The sequence below is a fragment of the Chlorocebus sabaeus genome, chromosome 4 (genome assembly GCF_047675955.1).
Source record: "Chlorocebus sabaeus isolate Y175 chromosome 4, mChlSab1.0.hap1, whole genome shotgun sequence".
In the NCBI taxonomy this organism is placed as follows: Eukaryota; Metazoa; Chordata; class Mammalia; order Primates; family Cercopithecidae; genus Chlorocebus; species Chlorocebus sabaeus.
Genome location: NC_132907.1, coordinates 57,904,290 through 57,932,071, shown reverse-complemented (window position 1 = coordinate 57,932,071; position 27,782 = coordinate 57,904,290). Strand labels below are relative to the sequence as shown.

The following is a 27,782-nucleotide window of genomic DNA, read 5'->3' as shown; positions in this document are numbered from 1 at the left end:
TTAATAATATATAAACTCTTGAGTATTTTGTAATCCTGTAAAAGTCAGCCCTCTAAGTTATGCTAATGTTTTTCTGAAGACACTGCATAAAAGAGTGAGCCATAGATATCTTAAATCTTCAGATGCCAGAGACCTATGTCGTTGTACATCTTAAGTATGATTAGGCTACCATTTTAGTTACTTTTACAAAGCATATTTCATCAAAAATATAGAAATCTTAGGTTATACTGTTTGAATTTCTAGATTCTTATAAAAGTTTAAGGGATAAGTATAAATTGATAAAGCATCTTATTCATGAGATATCAGTTGGTTTGCCCTATGACAAAACATAAAGATGATTTTTGAATGGCAGAACATTCTAAAAGAGGATTCGATAAACATAAATTTAGTATTCTGATTTCTTTTTTAAGGTATTGATGTAGAAAGCTTCCTATAAATTCTTACCATGTTAGTTTTAGCTGGTGGAAACAATCTAATGATAATATATTATACTTTAGAATTGTTATGGTGGTGGTTTACAAATGGAGCATGTGTGGTGTTAGATTTGACTGGATAACTGAAGGAGCAGAAGGACTTAGTTTTACAAACTATAACTAACAAATATCTTAATTAAATTGCAGTTACATTTGATTAGATTTTAAACTGGCAAGAACTGCTACTTCCCACTTTAAAAAGAAAACAGTGGAACTTTGCTATATAAAAGAAGCATTACCATTAGGAAAAAAAAAATCGCAACTTGGTTCTCTTAACAATAAGGAGCCATTTTTCAGTTGTCAGTTTGACTTTTAATCTTATGATACCATCTTCCTTATATTCACATTAGTGAATATTACAAGAGAATCTAGAGATTGTCTTGTTAAAATAACTAAGAGTGATTTTTAAAACATACTCAAGCTTAGCAAATAAACAAAAGGAAGCCAAACCTCAAGGTACTATAATGTAACCATTCCCAAGCCCTAACTGGAGATTTAATTTACAGAAAATGACCTAGCACCCTCATAAGTCAGAAATGGAATCATACACAGAAATATATAGATGTTAAAAATACCTTCACATTTTATTGCAATGGTGAATTTGTGTTTGTGTGTGTGTCTTTACATTTAATAGTACTGTAAATTATTTCTTTCCGAGACCAGAATAGACCTCTAGAACATTATAACTTTATGTCGAAGAGTAGGAACAGTTTTCTTCAGTGGAAGTTGCTTAAGACAGGATTCTAATTTATACCTGTTGCTTCTTGATTTTAAATTTTCTATTCCTTTGATATCTGTTGCTTCCTTATTTTAAATTTACTTCTATCTAATATTGTGGTTAGCTTTTAAACTCCTTTCACTCTTTTAACACTTTAAAGAATTTGAATTATTGATTAAAGTTAAATGACAAATTACTAAATTCATTTTTTAAACTCATTTTTTTCCAATGGCATGGTATCTATTTTATTTCTTTTTTTCCATACTTATCTGAGATACAGTAAAAGCTTATGTTTCCTGTTTGGTATGTTGGCAGATTTGGAGCTCTTTATAGTTTTTCACTAACAGTTAAAATTAACCTGAGTCAGACTATGATTTATAACTGGTTGTTTTATTCTTAGGGAAAGAATCTGATTTATCTTTAACATCTATGAACATAAATATATGTTTGTATTTGGTACATTATAAGTTCTATTCATTTTATATTCTTACACTTATTTATATCCTTAAAGAGTATGCAGTTAAATTCTTTTTACTGTATTTATTGAAATCTCTCAAGCATATTTCTTCAAACCTTGGTTTTCGAAGTATTGTGTCATTCATGCTTACTATTTTATGTATGCATATGTGCATTTGCATTTACTCCATTTTTAAAACATAACCTTAAAAAAGATAAACAACATCCATAGGGTTTTTAATAAGATAAGAATACATGTCTATTACTGATATCGAATATTTATCTTTAAATTTCAGATAAGCCTTTGAAAAAAAGAAAACAAGATTCTTACCCACAGGAGGCTGGGGGTGCTACAGGAGGTAATAGACCAGCTTCTCAGGAGACGGGTTCTACGGGAAATGGGTCAAGGCCAGCATTAATGGTTAGCATTGATCTTCATCAGGCAGGAAGAGTGGACTCTCAGGCTTCTGTAACTCAGGATTCAGACTCCATAAAAAAGCCTGAAGAAATCAAACAATGTAATGATGCACCTATTTCTGTTCTTCAGGAAGATGTTATTGGAAGTCTTAAATCTACACCAGAAAACCATCCTGAGACACCTAAAAAAAAGTCTGATCCTGAGCTTTCAAAGAGTGAAATGAAACAAAGTGAAAGTAGATTGTCAGAATCTAAACCAAATGAAAACCAATTGGTGGAGACAAAATCAACTGAAAATAAGTTAGAAACTAAAGTTGAGACCCAAACAGAAGAACTTAAACAGAATGAGAGCAGAACAACTGAATGCAAACAAAACGAGAGCACCATAGTTGAGCCTAAACAAAATGAAAATAGACTGTCTGACACAAAACCAAATGACAACAAACAAAATAATGGCAGATCAGAAACAACAAAATCAAGGCCTGAAACCCCAAAGCAAAAGGGTGAAAGCCGGCCTGAGACTCCAAAACAAAAGAGTGAAGGGCGTCCTGAAACCCCAAAACAGAAGGGTGATGGAAGGCCTGAAACTCCAAAGCAAAAAGGTGAAACCCGCCCTGAAACTCCAAAGCAAAAAAATGAAGGGCGACCTGAAACACCAAAACACAGGCATGAAAATAGGAGGGATTCTGGAAAGCCATCTACAGAGAAAAAACCTGAAGTGTCTAAACATAAACAAGATACTAAATCTGACTCACCTCGGTTAAAATCAGAACGAGCTGAAGCCTTAAAGCAGAGACCTGATGGGCGATCTATTTCTGAGTCACTAAGACGTGACCATGATAATAAACAAAAATCAGATGACAGGGGTGAATCAGAGCGACATCGAGGAGATCAGTCTAGGGTTCGAAGACCAGAAACATTGAGATCCTCTAGTAGAAATGAACATGGCATTAAATCTGATAGTTCAAAAACTGATAAACTAGAACGAAAACACAGGCATGAATCAGGGGACTCAAGGGAAAGACCATCTTCTGGGGAACAAAAATCAAGACCTGACAGTCCTCGTGTTAAACAAGGAGATTCTAATAAATCAAGATCTGATAAACCTGGTTTTAAATCACCAAATAGTAAAGATGACAAAAGGACAGAAGGTAACAAGAGTAAAATAGACACTAATAAAGCACACCCTGACAATAAGGCAGAATTTCCAAGTTATTTGTTGGGGGGCAGGTCTGGTGCATTGAAAAATTTTGTCATTCCGAAAATCAAGAGGGATAAAGATGGCAATGTTACTCAGGAAACAAAGAAAATGGAAATGAAAGGAGAGCAGAAAGACAAAGTAGAAAAAATAGGATTAGTTGAAGATCTAAATAAAGGAGCTAAGCCTGTAGTTGTTCTACAAAAACTGTCTTTGGATGATGTTCAGAAACTTATTAAAGATAGAGAGGACAAATCAAGAAGTTCCCTTAAACCTATCAAGAATAAACCATCAAAGTCAAATAAAGGTAAGAATACTGATGTCATTTATAATATAATCGATTTTAAGTGCTAAGGTTACTAAGTATTAAAAAGGAAATTTACAAAAATTAGAAAGCTACTACGTGAAAATATAACATCTTTGTCAAACAACAGTAAATTTTTTTCAGAAGTATAGATAAAGGTTTCCAATGAATTTTTTTTCCCCCACAGTTTTTTTCTTCCCACCCACTACTCAAGGTAGTTATGAATCTTACTGCTATTTGGTTACACGAGATAAGTTATTTGGCTGTTTAATTATTTCTTATATTCGTTATTTCTTATGTTAATCAAGTGAATGTTGTATTAAAATAGCTGTCTTTAAAAACTATAGTCTTACAATACTATATTCTTACAGACCTGTGTTTGAGCTAATTATCGATGAATAGTTTGTATAGTTTAGAAAGTTATATAAAAGGTTATTTTTCATTTTGTTGGGGAGATGGTTAGTTAAATATGTTTTATATTTTTAAAACATATCTTTTTGTCCTTGTTTATGCAAAGGTAATAGGGAATGGTACTTACTTTTTAAATTTGGTTAAATTGTAAGTTTGTGGGAGGCGGGGGGACTGGTGTTATTTTTGCATGGTTCCTGAGTTAAATTCTCTGGTTACTTGAGTAAGATTATTTCCAAAGGGAGAAGAATGTCTTAAGTGCCAAAAAATAATGACCATTTGTGCAGAAGATATACTTTTGTATCTGTTTGTACACAAGTATTTAAAATAACTTTTTTTATTTTTAAATAGAGATGAGGTCTTCTTGCTTTGTTGACCAGGCTGGTTTCGAACTCCTGGCCTCAAGCGATCCTTTTGTCTCAGCCTCCCAAAGTGCTGGGATTACAGGCGTGAGCCACCATGTCCATGCAGTCTAAATATATTGAGGTGTAGTGAAGGCAATAGAACTGAGAGTTTATTTGATTTTGAGTTTTCCTTCTGTGAAAGAGAATTATTAAGAATTTAGATTTATACTTATATATAACCAAGTATATGAAATCTGGAATTGCATTGGCTAAGATGGTAGCCATTACCTTTTTTGGCTATTTAAATTTAAATTAACTAAAATTGAAAGTTCATTTCATCAGTTGTCACACGTGGCTATTGGCTACCATATTGGACAAAACAGAACATTTGCATAATCACAGAAAGTTGTATTGCATAGCACTGCAGTGCATTAGGAGATATGAAAAGTGTGTGGTTATTGTTTTCATAACATGCTGTTGTAACTTGTCTACCAAGAAAACTCTTTGAAAACGTATTATAAAGAACTCTTTATTCAAAGAATGACTTGTGGCTAATCTGTTGTTATTCTTGCTTGGTCTTCGTCAACATTCATTTCTTCACTGTTAATTTATTTGATTTTGTCTTACAAAAATGAAAAAATATTGCCTTCTGAGTTACTAATATTTGTGTTCTTTGAGTGAAGCTTTTAATTTTTAATTATAGCAATTAGACTTACCAAAAATCAATTAAGACATCAACCTCAATAAGTAGCCTTTTTTATTTAACTGGAATGTGTCTTTTCAGAGTTACTTGTTAATATGAAAGAGGTTGTAGAATGCGAGAGTTAACACTAGATTTGTTTTCTTTTAGGTAAAGATTTTCTTTAAAATTTTTTAGTGAAAGTTTGGGAGTAGCTTATATTTGTAAACTAAAGAGTATGGCTATACAATTTTAGAAGAGTCAGGTGAAAGATGGAAAGTGGTACCCTCTTGTTCCTTTGATCTGGACCATCTTTCTCTCCCTCCCCTCTCAGCTTACCCTAGCCTTGCTTTCTAAACTCTGTTCTAACAAAGAGTCTTTTGCAACTCCTTAAAGAACATCCAGAAGTGAATATAGCTTTTAGTTAGTAATTGCTATATTATTTCACCTGGTTTTTTCACATGCAGTAATATGGCCTATGAATAAGTTTTTAGCACCAAAATGCGTTTCTGATAGTATACTTTTAATGCAGATGTATATACCTGATATGGTCATGTTAGTATGTAAGTAAGCTATCTGGGTGTCTGAGTGGTGTGTATGTATGTGTACATGTGCATGTTTATGTATATATACACATATATTAATGTAACTGCAATTACAATAACAGTCCTTTTCATCAAAAAATACTATGTCAGTGCTTAAATTCATTTCAGGATGCCGTGTAGCTATCTTTTGGATTAATTTATTTATGTCTTAGGATCCGTATCTTTTTTTTTTTTTTTTTAATAATGTTCTAATTTTGGTTTTATTTTAGATTTTTGCTACTCAGTTTAAATAGCAGAGTTGGTTAACTGTGGATTTTTTTAATTGCATGTACATGAAGCACAGTTGTAGATTACTTACCCTTTGTAGTATATATTGGGATTTTCTTTGGAGATTCACAGAAAATCACATTTTGATGTGTTGATGATTTTCTGAGTAAAGGAATTAGTCTGAATATTGCTGGGATACTTTTATAGTTGGTTCCTAGGGCCAAAATTGAAAAGCCATAAATTTCCATCTTTTAAATATTTTACCAGTTGTTCATATAGAAAATATTCATTCTTTAGGATATATTTTAAGCTGATAAATTTTGAGTGTGTGATAGAGGTACAGATTTATTACTCCTATTTTAGATTACTTATTTTTGTCTTTTGTATGAGCATGTTAAATGTAAAGTGGCATTGTTACATTTGATTTGATTTCTGTGGCAATATGTCTGTATCCCTGGTACCTAACAAAATACTTCATACGTAATAAAATTATACTTAATGCCTATTGAATGGAGACGATGTTGTCACCATTTTCAGGAAAAGCTTTTGTGTACAGATTAAAATTAGATAGTCATCTTTTATGTTCCCATCAATACACCCTAGCTCAAGAGCTACTTATTTGTCGAATCCTGCTTCCTAAATATTGTAGTAACTTTCTTCACCTTGTCAACTACCTAGATATTTTGTTAAGATCCAAAGAAAACCTGCTTATAGTATTATGTGTTTAGTTTTTCTATCACACTTATTTTGATCTACAGCAGTTACAACATGGGATTAATATTATTCCCATTCTTATCCTGCTTTGTCAACTTCCCTATCTTTCCATCACCTTGTTTATTCCTTGTGTGGGAGGGGTGGAGGGGGCAGTCACGCAACGTAACCCTTTGTAGAATTCTTTTTAAGTTCTTCAAATATCTTCTACTAAAATATACTTCGATCAGTATGTTACATGCCAAAAAATATTTTATTGTTAAAAATTTTATTAGAATACTACCCTAATGTATAGTGTCTCTAAATTAAAATAAAGTTATGAGATCCTTTAAGATTGACATAATCTCCCAGCATTTTGGGAGGCCAAGGTAGGTGGATCATTTGAGGTCAGGAGTTAAGACCAGCCTGGCCAACATGGTGAAACCCCACCTCTACTAAAAATACAAAAATTAGTTGGGCACAGTGGCAGGCCCTTGGTAGTTCCAGCTACTCAGGAGGCTGAAGCAGGAGAATCACTTGAAACCAGGAGGAGGAGGTTATAGTGAGCTGAGATTGTGCCACTGCACTCCAGCCTGGGTGACAGAGCAAGACTCTTATCTCAAAAAAAAAAAAAAGATTGGCATAATCATCAACTAACATGTGCCTTCGGTGTTATTAACAGCTTAGTATCAGTAATTACAAACATTTGATTTTGTTTTGGGTTTGTTTTTTTTTTAAATTCCAGAGTGTCTCAAAATAGCTTTATGTCTAAGGAAACCATTTTTCCTTCTCTCTCCCCGTTCTTCTTTCCAACTAGTATATCATTCTCCATTATGTGGACTCAGTGCTTTCGAGAAATATCCGTATTACTTGTTATTTGACATCATCCTTTAAACTGAAGAGTAAAGCAGTTTCTGAAAGTAGTCTTCACTGGGAATGTATCTGGCGGCTTTAATAGTCAATAGTGATTAGCCTATATTGCTCACTTGATGAGCTAATGATTGTAGGCCTTACTAGCGACAGTTATGTCACCTCAATTATCTACTGTTACAGTTACACTACTAAATGCTGATCACTGTCATCAGCTGGTTGCCTTTTACTTAGCACTGAACCAGTCTAGTTAGATTGTGTTTAGGATCCTCAGCTTCTTCAAGTTTTAAAGTATTGTGTCTGAGAGTGAATTTATAGCATAGTTTATTAATTCCTAAATTGAGGATTTTCAGTGTGTTTTCTTTAAGGTAGATTGCAATATTGAATAATATTTAATGATGCTGCAGTGGGAATTTATTTTACTTCATTTGCACAGTTTTATAAAATACCTTTCTAAAAAACTCGAATTTTCAATTTTTATAAAGACATTCATATGAGTGATATCTTTAGGAAATGTTTAGAGAAAGTTTATTACAGAAGTTGGCATAATCCATATCTAGCTCTTGTGACTTTAGAGCAGTATTTTGAAAATTTGTACTCATGATTTCCATTTGTAGAAATTTTTGTTCCAAATTATGCTTAATAGATTGTTCATACAAATATTGCTTAAAAGAAATGCATTACGTAGAAACCTTTTTATAAAAATTAAAGTTTGCTGGAGCTGTTCTCTCTCCTTTCCATTCCGTCTCTTAAGCCAGCCCAAAAATGTAGTTTCTATAGGGTTCTTGTATCTGTAGAAATAGGTGTATAATTGACAGCTAAGGAGCTAGCAAATACTAATTCTGAAAGAACCTGTGTCTGTTTATGAAGAAATTATCTTTGACATACTGAATTCCCTCTTATATCCTAAAAAAAAATTAATGAAACCCTTCTTTACAAGGGCCTGATGTGAAATTAAAGAGTATGAATACCTACTAGTATTATAATACCAATAAAATGGGTTTTTTAATATGGATCTCTCTGTCTTGCCTATAAAAATATTAGCATTTTCTGGCTTCTGATGTGTCAATTTTTAAAAATTCTCCTTTAAACTTATTATAAATTATAGTACAAAGAGAACTGATATCAAAACCTTGAATAAGTGTTAACCTTTCAAAGCTTGATTCATTCACTTTTAAAATAAAGAAACCAATTTCCCTCCTGCTTTATACAGTTATAAAAACCAAAATGAATGTTGTTATAGTAAAAGTTAATTGGTCTGATTTTTTTATATAAAGGAATGTACAGTCATTCCGTTTCTAATTTAATTGAATTTATCTAAATGAAGAAAGCAATTTTTAAAAACAAATCTTTTTATGTATCTGCACTTTATATTCAGTGTAGATTTAAAGATATTACTGCCACAATTTGTTTTTCTCACCGTGTATACATATCAAGGAAAGAATCATTTGATCCCTGCCCCCTACTTTTCAGTAATGAGTAGTTAAGTTGTTACTTACATAATGAGTAGTAAATTGTCATTTATATGCAGTATTGAAATTTTTTTTTTTTTTTTTTTTTTTTTTTTTTTGCCCCCGCTTACCTGTAATTGAAGTTAAAGATCCATTTGGTGCTTCTGTGTTATATGGGTAGATTAATGGAAGAATTGTCACTGAACTGTTACATTGTGCCTGCCCACGATTTTTTTGTTTTGTTTTTTAGGATTTATAATATTTGGAGGTTTATGTAAGGCTCTTAGTTTTTTTTCTGAGCATGACTTGTTTCCATTCACCAAAGCTTCAGCCCCAAAGATTTTATTAGTTTAGGTGATTTGTTTCTATCTCAGAGTTGTTTTCCTGTTTTAAAAAGAACACAAAATACTTTGTTATCAAATCAATGTTTGGGACTTTAAATCTTTTGATGATTTCTGGTTTTAATAATCTGGCAAGTGCTGATTTGTGTGATTTATAATAGAAATCAAAGATTGCTTAAATGTAGCTTATCTAGGAGTAAATGTATTCTTTAGCCATATTAGAGCCAGAGTATAGAGTGCATTGTATTTAATGGAATATATGTACAGAAGCTGAAAACTTGGTATCTCACAAAATTGTGACTAAATGACATTATTCATCAAGCCAATAACATAAAGTTTTATGGGAATTCAGACATCTGATTTAAAGAATAAAGCAGGACAAAAGAAATTAGGGGAGAGACAATCATAAAGCACTAGTAGTCTGAAGTTTTTAGGAACAAATAACTTGGCAAGCAACAATAATCCCTAAAATCATCAATCCCTAAAATACATCATCGTATGTTAAGAGATAGCAAGACTCTATGTTTGTATTTAATGGATTATTAACTAATTCAGGAGAAATAACATAACCAAGTATGTCATGCAGATAATTTTAAGTACTTGCTATTTATTCATTTTTTTTTAAACTGAGTTATCCAAATCAGGATCCTTTCGTTTTTTTAAAGACAGAGTCTCATTCTCTTGCCCAGGCTGGAGTGCAGTGGTGCTAATGTAGCTCACTGCAGCCTAGGACTCCTGAGTTCAAACAATCCTCACCTCTCAGCCTCCAAATGGCTGGGTTATCCAGATCCTTGATGTCATATTAAAGATCCCAGGCCTGAATATGGGAAAGTCATGCATTTTATTTGTTATCTTTGCAATCAAGGGACCTGGCAGAGTCCATTTATAAAGTGCTTCATGAAATGGAAGAAAGGATGTGGTTAATTCAGAAAATGTGTGAAACCTGTGGAATAGACAATTCTGTTCAAAATGAAACAGGGTTCACTTTTGGAGGATGATACATGTAGAGACATTGATTCCTGGATTTTTTTTCTTTAAAGTTGGGTCATCTTCAGAAATAAAACTTTTGGCCTTTGAATTATGTTGTTTAAACTTTCAAAGTTTTACAGAAGTTAAAATGATCTGGAGAATACTAGAGGTCTTAATAGTATTCTCGTTAATGTAAGGAATAAGAAAGGGTAAACTACTGTTAATAAATGTTGAAACTTGCTTTATCGGATATAAGGCACAGGTTGTCTGTGTTTGGCTATTGTGAGGAATTTTTTTAAAAAGAAAAAGAGCAGAGTCCTTGCTCTGGGAACATAATAATCCATTGCAGAGAGAGCACAAGAACTAGTACATATTTTAACCTTTGATTATTGTGTGTTTATCTGCAGGAAAATATTCTGGTATATTAGTATCAAGTCAGTATGTCTGTGATGTGAACTTAATCTAAGCAGAACAATCACTTAGGTAACATTTGCTTTAAAAAAAAAAAAAATTCCGTGATGGATGAAAGGTCAAATACTTTGGGTTATCTGTATTTATAAACCCATAAAGATCATAATGTTTCAAATACTGCAAAAAAAAAATTTCTATTCTTAAAAATTCTGGAAATGTACTCATTTGTCTCTCAAATATAGCAACTCAGGAACTATCCAGCAAGTACATCTGTAAGTGAACATGAGAAATTGTGAACCATAGAGTTAGGCAATCAAGAAGCATCTATTGACCATCCATATATGTACTTAATATTATGTAGATCATGTGGAAAAGGGAAGATATATACTCTGAAACATGATGTTCCATCAAAAAGACACATACTGAAGTAGAGATATTCATTCAAAGACTTTTAAATGAGGTGCAAAATGTGTTCAGTTTGGGGCTGAAGATACGCAATGCAAAGCTAAAGTTGACTTCTTTTACTTCTACCAGTATTCTAAAAAAAAAAAAAAAAAAAAAATGACCCTCACTGATAAAACTTAACTAGTTAAATTAAGAAAGCCAATACAGAGAAATATTACCTGATTTCAAAATGACACAGAAGTTAAACTCAACATTAGTTAGAATTCTTAGCAATTGAAGTCTGGGATATTACCAGTCATGAGTATTGCATGTTTGTTGGGTAAAATTATTGCTGTGCATGTCCTTAGAAGAACAGAAGCCTGAAAGTTACTGAAATAACTCCTTTGTGATACTGAATAAAAGTTTTGAAAGAATTAAAAGGTTATTCTTCCATTAAGATTAATGTTTTATATCTCCATCTTGAGTTAGTTGATTGTATTGTCTTAATCTTCTTGATAGCTATTTACTTTTCTGTCATGATTAATTTTTATTCTTTACATAAGCGCTATTATCATTTGCATGTTATAAAGGATAGTATTAATGTTGATTGTAAGTTACTAATATTTCCTGCTATAAACCACAAAGGTACTCTTTGCTCCCAATTCATAAAATTTATCAGGTAAGATTTTTCTTTTTATACTTCCACTCAAAGTAAGTAAAGGAAGCTAAAATTGCCATCTTTAGTAATCATTAAGGACAAATAATCCTGAATAAGTAGCTTTTTCTACTTCTACTTTATTTTTTAAACTGTCAGGAAGATAGTCACAGTTTATTTCTTTGTAAGAACTATTTGTGTGTGTTTGTGTGTATGTGTGTAGGATTAAGTAGTATAATGGCTCTTATTGTCTTATTTTTTATTGTCTTGACTCTTTCGTGGGAAGATATGAACTTGAATTTTCTAAAAGTACTTGAAATGTACTTTTCAGATACAGACATTTATATTTTAAAATATTTGTCATCTATTTATCCTATGTTACATGTTTCTCTTGTCTTCAGTTAAATTGTATATATTGATTTGTCTGTTTGAAGAAGTTCTCCATAATGCTAAAGGCATTACCATGCCTTCAAATAGACAGTGATAGGTAAAAGCATATGTAAAGCTCTTGTCTCAGCCACCATACACAACTGCCAAGATCATAGAAAAGGAGGAGGAGTGGTAAGTGTCTTCCAACACTTCTCACTTGTATTGAGGGGTAACATTAGATTCAAACTACTGCAGACCTACACAAAACAAAATTTATGTATTACCAAGAATGTGAAGTATACTTCTTACTGCAAATCCATTTGCAAATGTCAGTGAATCTCTAGTTTCAGAAAGTTTTAAGTCAATGCAGACAAATTGAAGACATTATATCAAAAATTTATTATATAATTACTTTTCATTTTTATGGTGGTATCATGTTTTTAAAGTTGTTACATAATTATATGTATATATGTACACATACATATATATTAACTATATTGTCACTTTAGGGTTAAGAGTATTATAGTTGTGTTCTATTAAAATAAACAGGTGACTTAGAAAACATAAATACTAATATTTTTATTGTGCTAATTTAGTTAAAATTTTCCTTTTATCTTCAGATTTACATTTTTTTTTTTTGTTTACCTTTCATTAATAGGTAGTATAGATCAATCAGTGTTAAAAGAATTACCCCCTGAACTCCTGGCAGAAATTGAGTCCACCATGCCACTTTGTGAACGTGTGAAAATGAACAAACGCAAGCGTAGCACAGTTAATGAAAAGCCAAAATATGCTGAAATCAGTTCAGATGAAGATAATGATAGTGATGAAGCTTTTGAATGTAAGTATCACAGAACTCTTTGTTATTATTTTAGAGTTTAAAAGCAGGTTGATGTGTTTTTCTCATTTATAATTTGGGGGTTTAGCAAGAGCACAGTCACCTTAATTCTTAATAACACAGTATAGTAAGTTTTTTTCTCTATACTTTAAAAATGCGTGAAAGATGAGATCAGTTGGCACCAAGAAAAAATATTAAATGAGCTACAATTAAGTTTAAAACACAGGTAGGTATGTGTCTGTATGCATTCAGCAAACATATATTGAGCTCCTATTATATGCTAGACACTGAGAGTAAAAATACAAATAAGATATGGCCCCTGTCTTCAAAGAGCCTTCAGTCTAATGGGGGAAGTATGTAAATAAATAATTGCAGTATGCTGATAAAAGTACAGTGATAACAGTTAATCCAGGGTGCTATGGGAACACATTGGATTGGCATCAAAATCAGAGTGGGGGCTCAGGGAATGCTTACTGGAAGAGGTGACACTTGAGTTGAGTCTTGAAGGACACGTAGGAGATAGCCAGATGAAGAAATATTTAAAACCATACTATCACTAAATTATGAATGGATTAGCCACATTGCAGATTATCTCTGTGGTTTGGACCTGGCTTCTCCTTTTTGCCCAGCTGTGTCCTGGAATTCCTCCCTTGTTTCACTGTTTTCCAGAGCTGGCTTCTTCACTACACAGCTACCTCTCTACAACACTGTGATCACCTGTCTTTGCACTAGACTTGCTATACCTCGCCTGTCTTCCTACTGGTCCACTGAAAAAGTTCTTCTCTTTTATCCCTATCTTCCTTCTTCTGGAGCAAGAGAATTGAGCCTAGCCAAGAGGGGTCAGCAACCTTGTTTGACTTAAACGGCATTCAGTGGAAACAGACTATGGGAGATCTTCACTTGTGTGCCAACTGACTTAGTCATAATGACCAAAAGAAGTGGGAAGACCACCAGTGTTCTACCTTTTCCACCTAGTGTCCATAGATTGAGGTGTGACAAGCAAGGGCAGGAAGGACAGATGCATGCCGCCATTTTTAAATGTATATTGCTGATGGAAGCCCTTCACCTCCTCCAAAGTTTTTAATGTTAATTTACTGATTTTTTTTTAATTGTGAGCTCTTGAGCTATGAGCAGTAGACTATGAATACTGAACAAATCTGAAAAAGGTTTTAAAAGTGAAATAAAATATACAGCAAACTTAATCAACATTTAATCATGTATAATTGTTATAATTTGTATTATGAAATGTATTGATACACAGTATATTAAAATGGCTAAAGTTAATTTTTTTTATTACGATCAGACATTTTGGTCATATGGGGATGTGGTTAGCTCTGGAAGGTGAGAAGATAAAAGAAACATGGGGCCCAGGAACTCACTCCCTTTAATATACATGCCTTACCACTCTGCCTCTTTCCCTCTAATAAACATATCACCCATATCTAGAATAGCCAAGAAGGAGGAGTCCCTGAATTCCAGTTTGATTTCAAATAACATTTCAAATCCAGTTGACGGATAGTGGCTGCCTCCATTACTCAATTGCAAAGATTTCTGAAGCTGTCTCATAGTTAAGTGGAAAGGATAACATCATCAGAAATCTCCATGAAATATAAAATAGTGGAGAGTAGAGCCACACATCCCTCATGTTTGTCACCAATGCAGCCACCATTCATTTCCCCTTGCTTTCTATCATGAAAGCTTTTGTCTCGTCTTATGGAGGCATGTAGCTTTGTTGTAAAGCCATGGATCCTGTTATATCTATGCCCAACTATATTGAAAGGTAATATTTATTTTAAAGAACCTGAGCTTCACCCACTGCTAGAAGAAAGGAAAGTTTCTCTAGATTTTTAAAGAGATGTCAAGAGTAGCTTCCTGTTTTTCTTCACTTATTTCTATACGAGTAACTATAGAAAAGTGGACACTGGAGCCACTGATTTGAGTAGTGAAAGAAGTCCAAATGGTTGTTCACATAAACAACCAATTGTTATACCACAACAGAAACAGTGTAGTGAAAATATAGCACAATACAAAATGTGAAACTATTATGAGAACATTAAGTTGCAAGCATTATGCTGCTTCGAGAAAGAGAGAGAGAGACTTTTTGAAACTTAACAGTTTAATCAAATTGGTTTCTCAAAATCTAAAACCAAGGAAATAGTTTTGTTGAAGGTTAGGGGAAAATGTTGAAGGATAACTTTGGAAGTTGGACTACACAGATTTGGATGGCCATAGCACAAATGTAAGGTCACTGGGTACCTGGGGGAAATGGAGAGAGGGACGATGTAAGAAACTCAAGAGGTACATAGGTGAAATTTGGAAAGAGAGGAGAGAGAACACCCAAATCATATTTTACATACCTCTCTTTTGAGTCCTTTCCCCTCCCCTGCTTATTCCAAGGTAATGAGAGAAATGGAGAAAGAATAAACTAGCCACAATGAGTTGGTATCCTGATAACCTCATTATAACACAATGTGTTATGGAAGTTGTTTGTTTTTTTTTTAATGTCACCCCATTTTTATCTAAATTGTCTAAAATTTGATGAATGTGAAATAAAGATTTACAAGATCTGTGGATAGTTACCACCAATACAGCATATTCTATGTAATTACAAACCACTATAAGATTTTTCAAGCATTTTCTACTCATAGGATTGAATGCTTGAAATGGATTTATGAAATTAATTAAAATGTACAAAGACTAAAGCAGGTCATATTTGAGGTTGTAAAATACTAATTTCTGGTGCGGTAACTCATGCCTGTAATCCCAACACTTTGGGAGGCCGAGGTGGGAGGATTGTTTGAGACCAGCCTGAGCAACATAGCAAGACCCCTTCTCTGCCTCCGTGAGAAAATAGTGCTTTCTGAAGTAGTTTGCTTATTAGTTGCCATCCCTAAGTACTGAAATTTAGGCATTTCAGTACTTGTGAAAAAAAATCTGAGGAATTCTATATAGAAATGACATGTTTCTCTCTCACAAATACATACACACAGCCTACTTATATTAGTGTATGAAACAAGTTGTCACTAAAGGAATATACTAGAGCATACTATAATCATAAAAGAGGAACAGTCCTATCACTCTTCACATACCTCATAACCAAATTCATACCTAATTATGAAGAAAATCCCAGATGTTTATATCCATTTACATTTGTGGTTTATATGAACCTTTTTGCTCTCCAAGCCTGTGACCATAAAGAAGAGGAAACATAATGACCTTTTCCTGCCATGTTGTTCCTAGATTGGCTAGAAGAGTCCAGAACCAGAAACCAAACTAGATTCTTGAACAAGAATAGATAGGGTAGCATTTAAGAATAAGATTAGCCAGAGTGTAGACATTTATTACCCACACATGAAGACACTGGCACAAGCATAGAGTGCCTGGGCCAGAGGTTGGCATCCTTACATCTAAGCCAAGTAGGGGAGTTAAGCAAAACATTTGTCTTAAGTATTTGTGTATTTATCATAGTTAGGGATTCAGAAAAGAGCAGTTGCTAGTCAAATAACAGACTAGAAAGTTTATCATTGTCAGCAGCAAGTGGTCACAACAACAACCAGTATATGATCTCAAGGTAGGACACATTGCTTCTCTACGCTGGTTTTAACTTGGTGGTACCTACTACATCCTAGAACAGACATGGTAAATATTTGTCACTTATAGTGCCCCCCAGCTCTTACTGCAGACATTTCTAATCAGTCTTTCTTGCTGAACTATGATGCTTTCTCAGAGCTCAGAGTTATTTTCAACATAATATTCTAGGCAGCTATTGCCAATTGATGAGAGTTGATGTGTCAGATGAAATCTGTTTGCCAGGTCTGCCTAAAGGCTCCTGTCAGTACGGGTGATTTTAGCAGAATGCTAAAATGATGGGGAAAAGATTGAAGGTAACATATATAATCATGCTTATGAAGCATACATAAGCTTAGAAACTTTTCTTGGGTTTAAGCAAGCCTTTTGTTGGAGAACTGAATTCATTATGTGAGTATTTACAACTGTACAGGTTTATTCTATCTCTGTAGGCTTGTCTTGTTAGGTCACCAGGGCTTATGGAATTTATCACTGTGAGTTGTGGGTTTAAGTTAGCTATTAATTGATGGTGTACATGGTTACCCATATTCTGTAACACTTTCTCAAATTTGACTTCTCCAAACCCTGCTCCCTATCAGTAATCTACATGCTTTAAGGTGGTTCTGTTTTTCATCCAATTCCTAAACATAGTTTGTTTTACAGCCTCAATTAATCTTGAAGTTTAGGTATAACCCTTACTGACTTGCTGAATAAATGTCATTGAAATGAACACCATAGTTTAATTTTAAGAACCTTTCTATCTGTATTTATTAGGAATAAATACTGAGTTCGTGTAAAGATCTTAAAATCTGGGTAGATTGTGCTAAAATTAGTGATACTCTTTCTATATCATAACTTAAACTTCTGGGTAGACAAAATCACTCTGAATTTCCTAGACCCTATGGAATGAAGATTTTTTTCCCCATGTGGTTCATTTGTAAAGTACAAGTTTTAATCATCTTTTTAAATGAGGTAAATTATTTGTCATGGGGATTTGCTTCTAGCCTCTAGGAAACGACATAAAAAAGATGATGATAAAGCTTGGGAATATGAAGAGCGTGACAGAAGAAGCTCTGGGGATCATAGGAGAAGTGGCCACTCTCATGAAGGAAGAAGGAGTTCAGGTGGTGGTCGTTATCGAAACCGAAGTCCATCAGATTCTGACATGGAAGATTATTCTCCTCCTCCCAGCCTTAGTGAGGGTAATTCATCAGTGTCAACGGATTTCTTACATAAACCAATTTAAATTTAGGGCTTAGTCAAAATATTTTTGAAGAATATTTTATATCTTTTTATGAGTTAATTAACAACTAATTTTCAATTAAGACAAAAATACTTAGTTTCTATGTGCAGTGATTATTGTTTAAGTCTTTAACATTCAGGAAAAAAACTAGAAACAAAAATGGAATTATTTTAAGTTGTCATTCCTGCATTTCAGTACTTCTTCTTGTTCATTTTAGTTGCTAGGAAAATGAAGAAAAAAGAAAAACAGAAGAAAAGGAAAGCATATGAACCAAAACTAACACCTGAAGGTAACACTTTAGTTTATTTAATTTGTCTTTATTCATATTCTTCAGCTTCACATGTCTACTTGGAATGTGAGAATAATGAATGTATTTTTCTCTCTTGCAGAAATGATGGACTCTTCAACTTTTAAGAGATTCACAGCCTCGATAGAGAATATTTTGGATAATTTGGAAGATATGGATTTTACTGCATTTGGTAAAATCAACTTAAAATACATTTACCCATACTCTAAGTGTCTAACTTTCTGTCAGTTACTCCAGAGGATACAGAGGCATGCTCCGTGCTATCAAGAAATGAAATCTAGTTGTGAAGTCAAATCTAGTCTGTTACCAAGAAATTAAAAACTTTAGTACAAATCTCAAGTATAGATTAATCAAGTCTGAATAGTATCTAAAGAATCCTGAATAAGTTAGAGTAATTAAGAAAGTCTTTATGCAGGTGAGGAGGCTTGAATAGGCCCTGGATAATGAAGGTACGGATAGGAGCAAATATGCAGAAATAAGCATCTATTCTTCTGTTCATTTATTCTAATGACCAATATTTATTGAATACTTACTGTATGCCAGTAGTATGTTAAGTGCTAGAGATGCAAAAATAAGTAAAACCCAAACACCTGGCTTTAGGGAATACAGATTCTAATATGGAAACCAAAATAGTAAACCAATTAGAATACAGTAGGATTAATGTTATATTCATATATTACTTTTACAATGACATAAAGATTACATCTATAAATATTAAAATATGTTTATAAAAACACTGCTTACAATGTATAGAGCTATTCTTAACAATCTTATGCCACCTTCAGCTGGTAAAATAAGTTATTTGTTTTGTGAGAATTACTTGCCTATCATTTTGTTTGCTGATTATTTAGAATGTCAGTTTCATCTTTTTTAAAACTTTGCAATTCTATGCTAAGAAATTGTCTTCTGTATCATTTAGGGTCCCAAAAGGACAAAGGGCACTCTCAAATTAGGATAATATGAGGAGGAGTTATTTACAAAGAGACCAGTTAAAAAGATGGAGGCAAAATAGTACCAGAACCCAAGGTTAACAGTCTTAAACCAAAAGAGTGAGGCTACAGAAAAGTCACCAGAACTCATTCTGCAAGAAAAAAAGTTGTAGAGTAGACTGCCTGGAAAGAAACAATACCTTTTGGTCAGGGGACAGAGCCAGCCTGAGGAGACCTTGTAAGCAAAGAGTAAGAGATACAAATACTTGACCTTACACTCTTTAATCTTCTAACAGGGCACCCTACTGGCCAAACCCAAACAAAAGCCAGAGGGCATGGGAGACTCTTGATGTAGTCCGATCAGGTCAACGTCCTGAGGCAGAGTGTGTGGTTGAAAAGAGTCAAGAGTGTATCTAAAGTAATAAAGATAAGATACCTATCTCATGTTCCCATTTTTGTCATAAATCTGACTTCAATTTCTGTCCTTTTTCATTTCGGGTTTACTTGAGGTTTATATATAGAGGCCTCTTAGGTTGTTATTTGTTTAGTTTGTGTGTCTAAAAATTTTATTAGAAAGTTAAGCTTGACATTTGGAGCTATTTCGTTTACCTAAACTTGTTTATTTGACTTGATTTTGCAGGTGATGATGATGAAATTCCTCAGGAACTGCTATTAGGAAAACATCAGCTTAATGAACTTGGCAGTGAATCCGCTAAAATAAAAGCAATGGGTATAATGGATAAGGTATCTCACCAAAATAAAAATGTATACATTTACTTCATAGAAATATTTGAAATTAAAGTTTTCAGGGTAAATTATAAAATTTATGTAAATAGTAAAAAGAAAACTCATTGACCTCTGAGAGTCTAAATGAATTTTTTTGTTTTTTACAAAAGAATAAAAGAAGTATTCTGCAAATTATTCTAAAGAGAATCATATTCCTGCATTGAAAGAGGGCATGGACTTTAATTTTTTCAGAGTTTTTTTTTTTCGTTTTCTCAAATATTTAGATTATTTAAATGCAGAAATACATTACATTTTTCTTTGACATTTGCTTTAGTCATTTAGGGTCGTGAGTAGAAGTTCTAAGTGGGAAAGTTTTCTTACTCTTTAAGAGGGTAACAATGCTATTTCCTCCATAGCTCAAAGGGAATAATTGTACAGATTGTTTCTTGAATAGTATATAACTTTTACCAGTGATTGATAAAAGAATTTATGTTGCTATTTTAGCTTTCAACTGACAAAACTGTGAAAGTCCTAAATATCTTGGAGAAGAATATTCAGGATGGGTCAAAGCTTTCTACTTTGTTAAATCATGTAAGTTTAAGATCCATACTGTTAATTTTACCCTTAATGTTATTAAGATCTATAGTAGTCCCCCACTTCTCTATTGTTTCATTTTTCATGGTCTCAGTTACCTACAGTCAACTGTGAGCTGAAAGTAGGTGAATGATTTTTATTACAGTCTATTGTTCTATTTTTTATTAATGTCATTAATCTCTTCCCATGCCTAATTTATAAATTAAATTTTATCTTAGGTATGTATGTATAGGAAAAAACATAGTGTATATCGGGTTTGATACTATCCATAGTTTTAGGCATGCACTCGAGGTCTTGGAATCTATCATCTGTGTGTTAGGGAGGGACTAATGTGAATTTTTTCACAAATGACTTTCATGTGCAGGGGAAATTTCACATTTTGTTAATTTGAACATGTTAGCATGAATTACTAGTTACATTCATTAGCATTGCTAATAAAACTTCACTTTTAGTAATTCAGAATTAATGTTACATATTGTCAATTCACAGCTTTGCCATAAAGAACAGTAAAGACATGAAAATTTTTGTCAGTTTCAGGGACCATTCTTTAGTTTATGCTCTTCCTTATGTAATTGTATGAATGTTTAAATTTTGTTTTTGATTTATGAGATGATAGGTAGTAATTCTTTTTGTTGACCTTTCCTGAAGAAATAATATAGTTAGAAACTTTATCATGATTTCTGAATGTATACTAATTTTTAATTAATATGCATTACTCCTTATATACCATTTTTATACCTACCTCAAAGGGTTGTTAAAAGGATTAAAGAATTAATTCATGTAAAGTACTTATAACAGTGTCTGGCATACTTTAACTTCTCAGTAAATGTTAACTGCCGCTGTTACTATATTTTAATATGTTTATATCAAAAGCAGTAGCAACATGGTTGCAATGGTTTATTGAGTGAAGTAAATTTCCTGGGATTTGCCTTCCTAGCATTGTAGTGGACTGTAAATTATATGTGCATTCAAATTGATCTTGATATCTCTGACATTAATGAATGCAAACACTAATGCTTATAGGCATTTAATAAGTTCTGAGTTGATAAATTTTCTTTTTTTTTTTTTTTTTGTTCCTAATAGAGCCAGGGTCTTGCTTTGTCTCCTGGGCTGGAGTGCCGTGCTGCAGTCATAGCTCATTGTAGTCTCGAACTACTGGGCTCAGGTGATCCTTCCACCTCAGCCTCCCAAGCTACTAGGACTACAGGCATGCCCCACAATGCCTGGCTAATTATTTAAAATATTTTGTAGAGGCAAGGTCTCACTCTGTTGCTCAGACTAGTCTCAAACTGCTGGCTTCAAATGATCCTCCTGCCTTGTCCTCCCAAAGCTCTGGGACCACAGATGTGAGGCACTACACCTAGCCAAATTTTCTTTATTTTTAAAGGCCTGATTATAAAAGTAACATATTTATTGCAGAAAATTTCCAAAACGAAAAGCACCAAAAAAGCCATATTCTAATCTAGCAATAACCATTTTGAACACTTTTGATATATATGCTTCTCATGTATACATATGTAGTATATATATTTAATACAAACACTAGATTTCATTTTGTCTTATGAGGGAAATGCTCTTGGTGTTTGCAAAAGCCACAGGATTGCTAGGAGATCTATCTCCATGGAATAAAACAAGCTTGTCCAACCTGTGGCCCACTGGCCCATGTGGCCCAGGACAGATTTGAATGCAGCCCAACACAAATTTGTAAACTTTCTTGAAACATCAGGAGGATTTTTTGCAATTTCTTTTTAAGCTCATCAGCTATCGTAATTGTTAGTGTATTTTATATGTAGCCCAAGACAGTTCTTCCAGTGTAGCCCAGGGAAGCCAAAAGATTGGACACTCTTAGAATAAAATATGTAGAAAAATAATCTCAGATGGTAGTTTTCTGGATTATTAAGTATATTTATATTTTTAAGTGCCCTCTCTTTAAACTACTTTTTGCATCATAGAAACAAAGGACTTAGAGAAACCTAAAGTAACAATCTACTCGATTGTTAGTCTACAAGTTACTTAGATACTTCACCAAGAAACATCATCAGAAATCTAGAGTTCTGGAGAGCTGGCTGACTCAGTCTTAAGGAAATTACTTTCATTCCTAAAAAACTGTAACAGTATTTAATATTTTGTAGATAGCCTTAACGTTTGGCATGAATCATGAACCTCCTTAACTGATTCTTCCAAACAAACAGCAATGTCTGCATCAAAGACAAGCTATTTTATCTTTCCTTTGTGAGTTTTTAGGCATTACTGAACAGAAAGCCCTGTCTGCTTTACATATTATACATTGTGTTTTTGTTCATTTTCCCAGTGTATAAGCTTTGAATAGGATATATCTGGAAGTAGTCCTATAATATAGTTTATATTTCATAACTAAAGATGTGATAGAAGGATTTTTACTTTAACAGTGAGATTACTCCTAATTGCAGTGTCAAGTTACTGATGTGTAGATTAAAATAAGGTCTTCTCTCAGTTCTTAAATTATCTGTTTTAAAAAATGTCTTCATTAGTCTGCATATTACTACTTTTTAATCTCAGTTTCAGAAGCAGTGTTGTTGAAAAGCAGGTGTTAGGAATGATTGTCAGTAACATTTTAGTACTAAGTAAGTCTTTACCCTTTGTCATTAACTTTTGCTTTGTCATCACAGCAGCAAGCAGAATTTATAAAGTTTTTAAACTATCATAATGTTTATACCCAAAACACAAAATTAATTTATATACAGTTAAAGTGATAGATAGATAAAGCACACAAAGGATAAAGATAATTATAACTTTGTCAGTAGGGTGTCATCTAGTGGTGAAATGAGGTAGAGTATATAAAGTTTGAAAACATTGAAACACAAATTGTGCTCAAAGTAGTATCAGTATTTGTACCTCATTCTGGATATTCTTTAAAGAATTAACACACATCATAACACTGTTTTCCACCAGTGAAAATCAAGTAAATCATAATTTTAATGTATATTTTAAACCTATAAATGTGTTTATTTCCATTTCATTAACAATGTACTGTTTTACAGAATAACGATACTGAAGAAGAAGAAAGGTTATGGAGAGACCTTATTATGGAGAGAGTTACAAAATCAGCAGATGCTTGTCTTACAACTATCAACATTATGACATCCCCTAACATGCCAAAAGCTGTGTACATTGAGGATGTAATTGAAAGAGTTATACAGTACACTAAATTTCATTTGCAGAATACACTTTATCCTCAGTATGATCCTGTTTACAGATTAGATCCTCATGGAGGTTAGTTCGTATAATATCAAAATTATTGTAAATTTTTGCCATGTTAGATGAGTCAAAATAGGACTTAAAATGGCACCAAAATTTTTGAATCATATAAGTTGTAATAAACACTGATTTTGATTATGGATTTGACTAGAATATAGTACTTGTTCAGTCATAATTTCTTTAGGAACTACTTATATATAATAGAAGTTATTTCTACTTGTCAGGGAAAATCTCAGAAAATACTACCTTCTGGTTTCATTTATCATTTCCCCCTAATTTACCCAAAAAAGCAGTTGTCTACAAAATGGATTGATTGAAGATAAATACTCCTTTTGTTCTTAACCTTTATAAATTAACAACGAAATGTATACATTTGAAGGGAGTAAGGTCAAACTTGGGTTCCTGAATAATGAACTTGATGATTTGTTGTATAATTGAAAATTAATTTAAAGGGAAATATAATCTTACTATCCTGCTGCAATGGAGAAAAGTAGAAATCAAGATAAAATAATATTTTAGATACAAGGATTTAATAGCCCCTGAAGATTATCTGTTGCAAGAATGTTTCTAATAGAATATCTCTAGAGAGTAATTTTCTATTTTAATAAATAAAAAGCTTTATCTTCCAGATTCTGTTTTTATGTAGCTTAAAAATTGTGTTCTCTTAATTCAAAAACAGTTTGAGTACTGTTTATTAAAAATTATTAAAACTTGATGTTTTCCTTGTCTTGAATTTGTTTCATTTTAGGAGGCTTATTAAGTTCAAAAGCAAAACGGGCTAAATGTTCTACCCATAAGCAGAGAGTAATAGTAATGCTTTATAACAAAGTTTGTGACATTGTTAGCAGCTTATCAGAACTGCTAGAGATACAACTTCTTACAGACACAACAATTCTTCAGGTAAGTTTTTTTGGTAAGCATTTCGTATATTTCTAAACTAAATGATTGAGTCCAGTATAACCTAGCACACTCAATAATAAGACCAGCACTATATTATCAGTAATTTTTCCTATTAAGAGTATGTTATATCTAAATTGAAGAAATAAAACTTCAGGAGTTATAAAAAGACATTTTATCAGGAGACAGATAAATGTAGTGTAAATTCCAGACTCTAAATTCTTTGAAAGGTAGGTTATATTTTCATGCAGATATTAATTGTTTGTTATTTCTTTATATTCCTATGACATTTATAAACTCAAAAAGTAGAGATTAGAGTACTGATAGCTATGAAACAATGTACCTGCTGTATGTGCTAATGTGCTTTGAGGATGAAGAGGAACAGAGAAAAGAATAGATGCTGATTCGGTGGCGGGAAGAAAAAATGCCGCCTTAGTGTTTTCCAGTAAGCTTATGAATGTATTGGAATTAAGTAAGATAGAATTACTGAAATCAACTAATGTTGTATACTACTTACTCTTTTCTTTTAAACAGGTTTCATCTATGGGAATAACACCATTTTTTGTGGAAAATGTCAGTGAACTACAGTTGTGTGCCATTAAGTTAGTCACTGCAGTAAGTATAATCAATTTGTATTTTTAGTTACCCCACAAATAAAACAATATTGGTGTCATTTAATCCAAACTTCCAAAAAGTTATGATGGTACCTGGTTTTCAGTACATTCATTTCAATCTAAGGACTGTTTTACTAAGTCTTATTAGACTTTATGAATTGAGGATTTATTTTTCTGTTTTGTTAATGTTTTGAGTTATTCTGTTTCTGTCACATTTGAAACGCTTCTAAATATTTGCAAATATTTCAGCTAATAATTCCTTGATATTTATAATAAAGTTAGAATTGTTTAAAATCATTTAAATCTTGTCTGTCTATAGCTAAGATATCATAGTCCTTTAAATGAAACTAGTGTACTCTTTGACTTCTATAAGAATGTTATAATTAATGATAGGAAAATTGAGCAACTTACCTTAGATACTGAAAACATTTTCATTCTAAATGGCAGGTAATTTTTTTAACCGCATGATATTATTTTTTGGTTCGTTTTCTATTAATTATAAGTTTAACTTGGAATCTTATAATTACTAAACAGGTATTCTCAAGATATGAAAAGCATAGGCAGTTAATTTTGGAAGAAATTTTTACTTCACTTGCAAGATTACCAACCAGCAAGAGGAGTTTAAGGAACTTCAGGTAATTAATTACAACAGAGGTCAAGTATAATGAAGAACCCCCATTATATTGAACTGTCGTACATTTATTCTTCATTCTGTCTGATTTATACTTTAATAATTAAAAACTAGGCAGTTACATCAGAACAACATGAAGAATAGCTTAGATGTGTGAAATAACATGGCATATTTAGGGGGCTTAGAAAAGTTCACTGATTCTCAAAGGTAAAGATCTGTGGAAGGGTCTTTCATAATTGGCACTGTTAACATTTTAGGCCATATAACATTTTGTTATTCTTAGCTGTCTAGTGCAATATAGGATGCTTAGCAGCATCCCTGATCTCTACCCATTAGATGCCAATAGACACCCTTCCTCCTTCCACTTGTGGCAACCAAAATTATCTCCAGGCACTGGAGAGCAAAATCATTCCTTACTACAAACCACTAGTCAGTGCTATTGCAAATATGGCTCAAAAGAATCAGATCAGTTCAAAGAGGATTTTACAAGATTTTTTTGTCTCAAAAAAAAACAAAGATTACTCTAATGGCAGTATGGAGAATAATCATGGGGATTAAATGCTCTTTAATCACTAAGCACACTGTTAATAAGGAATGTTATCCACTGCTATAGTCAGTATTATTGTCTTTGCCATTATAGATAATCACCGGAATTATCTTAATATTCCTGAGTGATTAAAAGTGTTGACGTGGTATATAGGATTATTTTTAAGATTGCTTTGAAGACTTCTTCTCTAAAATAATTATTTTATCTTAATCATTTTTTGGACTAATTGTATACTGATAAACATTTATTGTCTGTTAAACCTGAAGAAAAACTATCAACATATAAAAGAATGCTTAGATTTTTACAATATCTATAGAACAAAAGATGTGGACATTAATTTTTTATAATCTATACTACCAACACTAGCACAGATGATCAAGAGCTGTAGCAGATTTTAATACCAAATGAATAACAGATTCAACAGATGAGTAGCAAAATATATGGGCATTTGGAAACTTTGAAGACTTTTATCATTTTCAAAATCATTTTGAGAAATGTTTAGTATTTTATTATGAATTTTTATCTGCAGTGTAGGTAAAGCATAGAAGTTTTTATTAATACTGTATTTTTCCTTTGACTGTTTTAATTATCTGAGCATGCCTAGGCATTTACTTGATGTTTTTGCTAACTTATGACAAATAATTACACATAAGAACACTATTATAAACGCTAAAATCATGCCTAGAAATATTGGCAAACAAAGTATCGTGAAACTTTCAGACAATAGATGACATCTAAATGAGAGTATCTTGATACTCCATACAAGTTTTTTTTCTTCATTAAAGGTTAAACAGTAGTGATATGGATGGAGAACCTATGTATATTCAGATGGTTACAGCACTGGTTTTACAACTTATTCAGTGTGTGGTACACTTACCATCATCAGAGAAGGACTCTAATGCAGAAGAAGATTCAAATAAAAAAGTAAGGAATCTATTAAAGGTTTACAACTGTACTTTATTGAAGGAAACATCTGTATTCTCTGTCATTCTCATAAAACGGAAATTCTTTTTTTTTTCCTTCTATCTTTTTGAGATGGAGTCCTGCTCTGTCACCTAGGCTGGAGTACAGTGGCACGATCTCAGCTCACTGCAACTTCTGCCTCCCAGGTTCAAGCTCCTGAGTAGCTGGGATTACAGGCACACACCACCACGCCCAGCTAATTTTTGTATTTTTAGTAGAGACGGGGTTTCACCATGTTGGTCAGGCTGGTCTCGAACTCCTGACCTCGTGGTCCACCCTCCTCAGCCTCCCAAAGTACTGGGGTTAGAGGCGTGAGCCACTGTACCTGGCCAAAACTGGTGTTCTTAAGTAGAGGTTCATGGCTGGGCTTTAAGGTTCTTTTGGAGCACTAGACGTGGTGTTGGAAGAGTTGAGTTCTGGTTCTATCTACCAGTCATAAAACATATAAATCATTTTAATCTTTCTGAGTTCATTCTTCAGCTGTAAAATGGGGGTGATAATATTTATCGAAACTACTATACCAGGTTGTAAGGGTCAGTGAGATACTAAATGTGAAACTGAATAAGACACTGTAATATATGTGCATGTTGAGTATCCCTGATCCAAAAATCTGGAATCGGAAATGCTCCAAAATCTGAAACTTTTTGAGTACCAAAATGATACTCAAAGGAAATATTCATTAGGGCATTTTGCATTTCAGATTTTCAGATTAGGGATGCTGAACCCGTATATAAATGCAT

At 32.9% G+C, this 27,782-nt stretch overlaps 1 protein-coding gene across 5 annotated transcripts in view; it reads left to right on the top strand.

Annotated features, from left to right (window-relative positions):
• NIPBL (NIPBL cohesin loading factor) overlaps positions 1 to 27,782 on the top strand; it is a 192,893-nt gene that overhangs the window by 111,567 nt on the left and 53,544 nt on the right. For 4 of the 5 annotated variants that reach the window (XM_007961396.3, XM_073014794.1, XM_073014795.1 and 1 more), the window contains 12 exons: positions 1,944 to 3,569; positions 12,608 to 12,790; positions 17,359 to 17,556; positions 17,815 to 17,886; positions 17,987 to 18,076; positions 19,474 to 19,577; positions 20,064 to 20,150; positions 23,174 to 23,405; positions 24,139 to 24,290; positions 24,822 to 24,902; positions 25,436 to 25,536; positions 26,865 to 27,003. In XM_007961396.3, the coding sequence (XP_007959587.2) occupies positions 1,944 to 3,569; positions 12,608 to 12,790; positions 17,359 to 17,556; positions 17,815 to 17,886; positions 17,987 to 18,076; positions 19,474 to 19,577; positions 20,064 to 20,150; positions 23,174 to 23,405; positions 24,139 to 24,290; positions 24,822 to 24,902; positions 25,436 to 25,536; positions 26,865 to 27,003 (3,065 nt within the window). The remainder of the gene's footprint in view (positions 1 to 1,943; positions 3,570 to 12,607; positions 12,791 to 17,358; positions 17,557 to 17,814; positions 17,887 to 17,986; positions 18,077 to 19,473; positions 19,578 to 20,063; positions 20,151 to 23,173; positions 23,406 to 24,138; positions 24,291 to 24,821; positions 24,903 to 25,435; positions 25,537 to 26,864; positions 27,004 to 27,782) is intronic. The other variant, XM_007961399.3, reaches the window with a different exon arrangement.